Genomic DNA, 2,461 nt, shown 5'->3' on the forward strand with positions numbered 1-2,461 from the left:
TGCCTCGGGATCTTCCCTATCTCAGTAGAGGGAACAGCAACAGCCAGCTGAGCTAATTGAGTTTCAAGCAATTTGTTGAAGCACTGCTGGTTCTTGATGGCGGAGGAGATTCCATCCATCTTGGCATGCATGGTCTCCAAGAACTTGTCGTTGGCAGCTAGTTTTGTTTGCATTGTTTCATTGATCTTTGCTTGGATGTGGACAAGATCCCTCAAGGTAGGCTGGTTATGATTAAAAGAATTTAAATTTCATTACCTCCTTGGTAGTAATGGCGTGGCTGATTCCGACCCTGACCTCCTTGTGGATGAAATCCATTGTTTTTGTTCATGTACATAACTTCTTCTTGAGTTTTGGGGCAGTTGTTCCCTAAATGTCAAGTGTTCCCGCAGACCATGCATGTCATGCGAGCATCCAAGGCTTAAAGAGTTTGCATTTAAGCCTTGTTTTGGGAATAATTCTTAATTTTCTTGAGGAGGAGATCAATCTTCGCAGCGAGCATGTTCGTCTTCTTGATGGTGTGCATACCCCAATGATGTGGTTGGAGTTGTTCATAGCTCTATCTTTGGTTGGACACCATCTTCTCAATCAGAGTAGTAAACCTTTCAATGGTCAATAAGAAGAAGGCTCATCCTACAACAACATATACATGGTCTTGGGCTATCGGAGTCAGCCCATTGTAGAAGTTCTAAAGAATGAGCCAATTGTCCATAATCCCGTGGTGCGGACATGCCAGGATGTACTCCTGATGCCTCTCCCAAGCTTCGGGAATTGTCTCATTGGACGCCTGCTGGAAGCTCAAAATCCTGCCACGAAGAGTATTAGTCTGCCCATCGGGAAGAATTTGGTGAGGAATGCCTTGGTGCATTCTTCCCAAGTGTTCACTGCACTTATATTGACATAAAACCATTGCTTTGCTCTCCCCAGAAAGACAGAAAGAGAATGAAAATAATCAGGGTCGGATCACGTCCTGCGTGAACAGTGCAAACTATTCTGGGCATGCTTCCTCTTATACATCAGAGACTGGGAGCTGACCAGCTAGATCAGCTCCTTCTCTCCTGCAATCCTATCCTAAACACAAAGATCCTTATTATAACCATTACAAAGCAAGCAAGCAAACAAAACGCACCACGTTTCTAGTGTTTACAAAACATGCTAAGCTTGTCGCTTGTCAGTTTCCTTCTCCAGTTCTTCCCCATGCTAACAGCAGCGTGGAGGCTGCTCCAGTCAATCGCACCCTCTATGGCCAGTGTCCTCTGTCTGTGATCTTCTTGGCTCTTTGTTTTTCTGATCAAGCACATCACAGCAAAACCATTATGTGGTCAGTTCTTGCATTCTCTACTGTTCATAAGCTGTAAGACAATTCGACATTGAACACGACTTACTTCTCCATATTCAGTTCCTCCATGACCTGCCAGGTAAGCCTGGGGCCTTCGTCTAGGCCTTCGCACACCAATTCGCCATTCTCATCGGTGTAGCAGACGATTCCCATGTTCTTGTCCTCATAAACCTGATAGATAAGTTCCAGTTCAGAAAAGAACAAGATGTTCATGCTCATTACAAGTTACATCTTGTAAACAACAGGTATATACCTTGTCGATCTTGCCAGTGAAGCTGACAGAGTTGAGGCTTTTCTTTGATTCAGAACTTGAGCAGGCATCCATGGAGGCTCTGATCATCGCCGTCCTTAAACTCTTCCTCCTCTGAACAACGGTTGCAGTAGATGGAAGGCAGTAGCACCTCATTGCAGCCATGGATGGTGGGTTTGGATCTGAGGAGAGTTGGCGTTGCAGCAACCATAGAAGTAATCATGGGGTTGATGTCATCGAAGTGGCCATTAGTGGTGATGGTGGTGGTGGATATAGTTTTATACAAGGACGTTAGGTCAATGAAAGGCCTGGCAAAGACGATGATTGGTTACTTGATTAGGTGGTATAGATTAGCACAATTGCTGAGCTGTGACAACATTAGGTGTAGCTGTCGACAACGACTTCAACTTGCTTGTCACGAATTCAACCTTGACAACCTCGGTGTTACAATAGATATAAACAAAAATCTATGAATGTAAGGTTATAATCTTCAAAAACAAATTGCATTGGACTAAAATTGCTGCAATAGACTTGAGCATAATGAAACACTCCGAATAGTTTCAGACATCAACAGGCAATTAAGGTCCAGGTTTTCCGCAAAGTATTACGTTGTGCACTTGTGCTGCAGATAGGAAAAAGTGCTGGAGACACTTATTCTCGAAATTCTTCCATGAATGCTTCATGAAATGACATAAAGCGGGACATTATGAGTGGCATTTTCTCTTCTTGTGGTAGGATTGTGCATCTGAAACGCCATGTGGCAGGTGCCTTGAGAATATATCACATGAACAAATATTATAATACCAAAAGAAAGAAGATGAAATTTCTATTTTATTCTAAATAAGATAAGCTTGTTCCTTTGTTTAATTTATTTG

At 43.0% G+C, this 2,461-nt stretch overlaps 1 protein-coding gene across 1 annotated transcript; it reads right to left on the minus strand.

Annotated features, from left to right (window-relative positions):
• Positions 1-946: 946 nt before the first annotated feature.
• LOC120691459 lies at positions 947-1,845 on the minus strand. Its single transcript, XM_039974533.1, has 3 exons — positions 1,590-1,845; positions 1,383-1,507; positions 947-1,284 (listed from the first exon to the last, which is right to left on the minus strand). Exons 1-3 carry the CDS (start codon positions 1,749-1,751, stop codon positions 1,134-1,136), a joined length of 438 nt encoding a protein of 145 aa, XP_039830467.1. The 5' UTR covers positions 1,752-1,845; the 3' UTR covers positions 947-1,133.
• Between the last annotated feature and the right edge of the window lie 616 nt (positions 1,846-2,461).

This window comes from Panicum virgatum, chromosome 9N (genome assembly GCF_016808335.1).
Source record: "Panicum virgatum strain AP13 chromosome 9N, P.virgatum_v5, whole genome shotgun sequence".
Lineage (NCBI taxonomy): Eukaryota > Viridiplantae > Streptophyta > Magnoliopsida > Poales > Poaceae > Panicum > Panicum virgatum.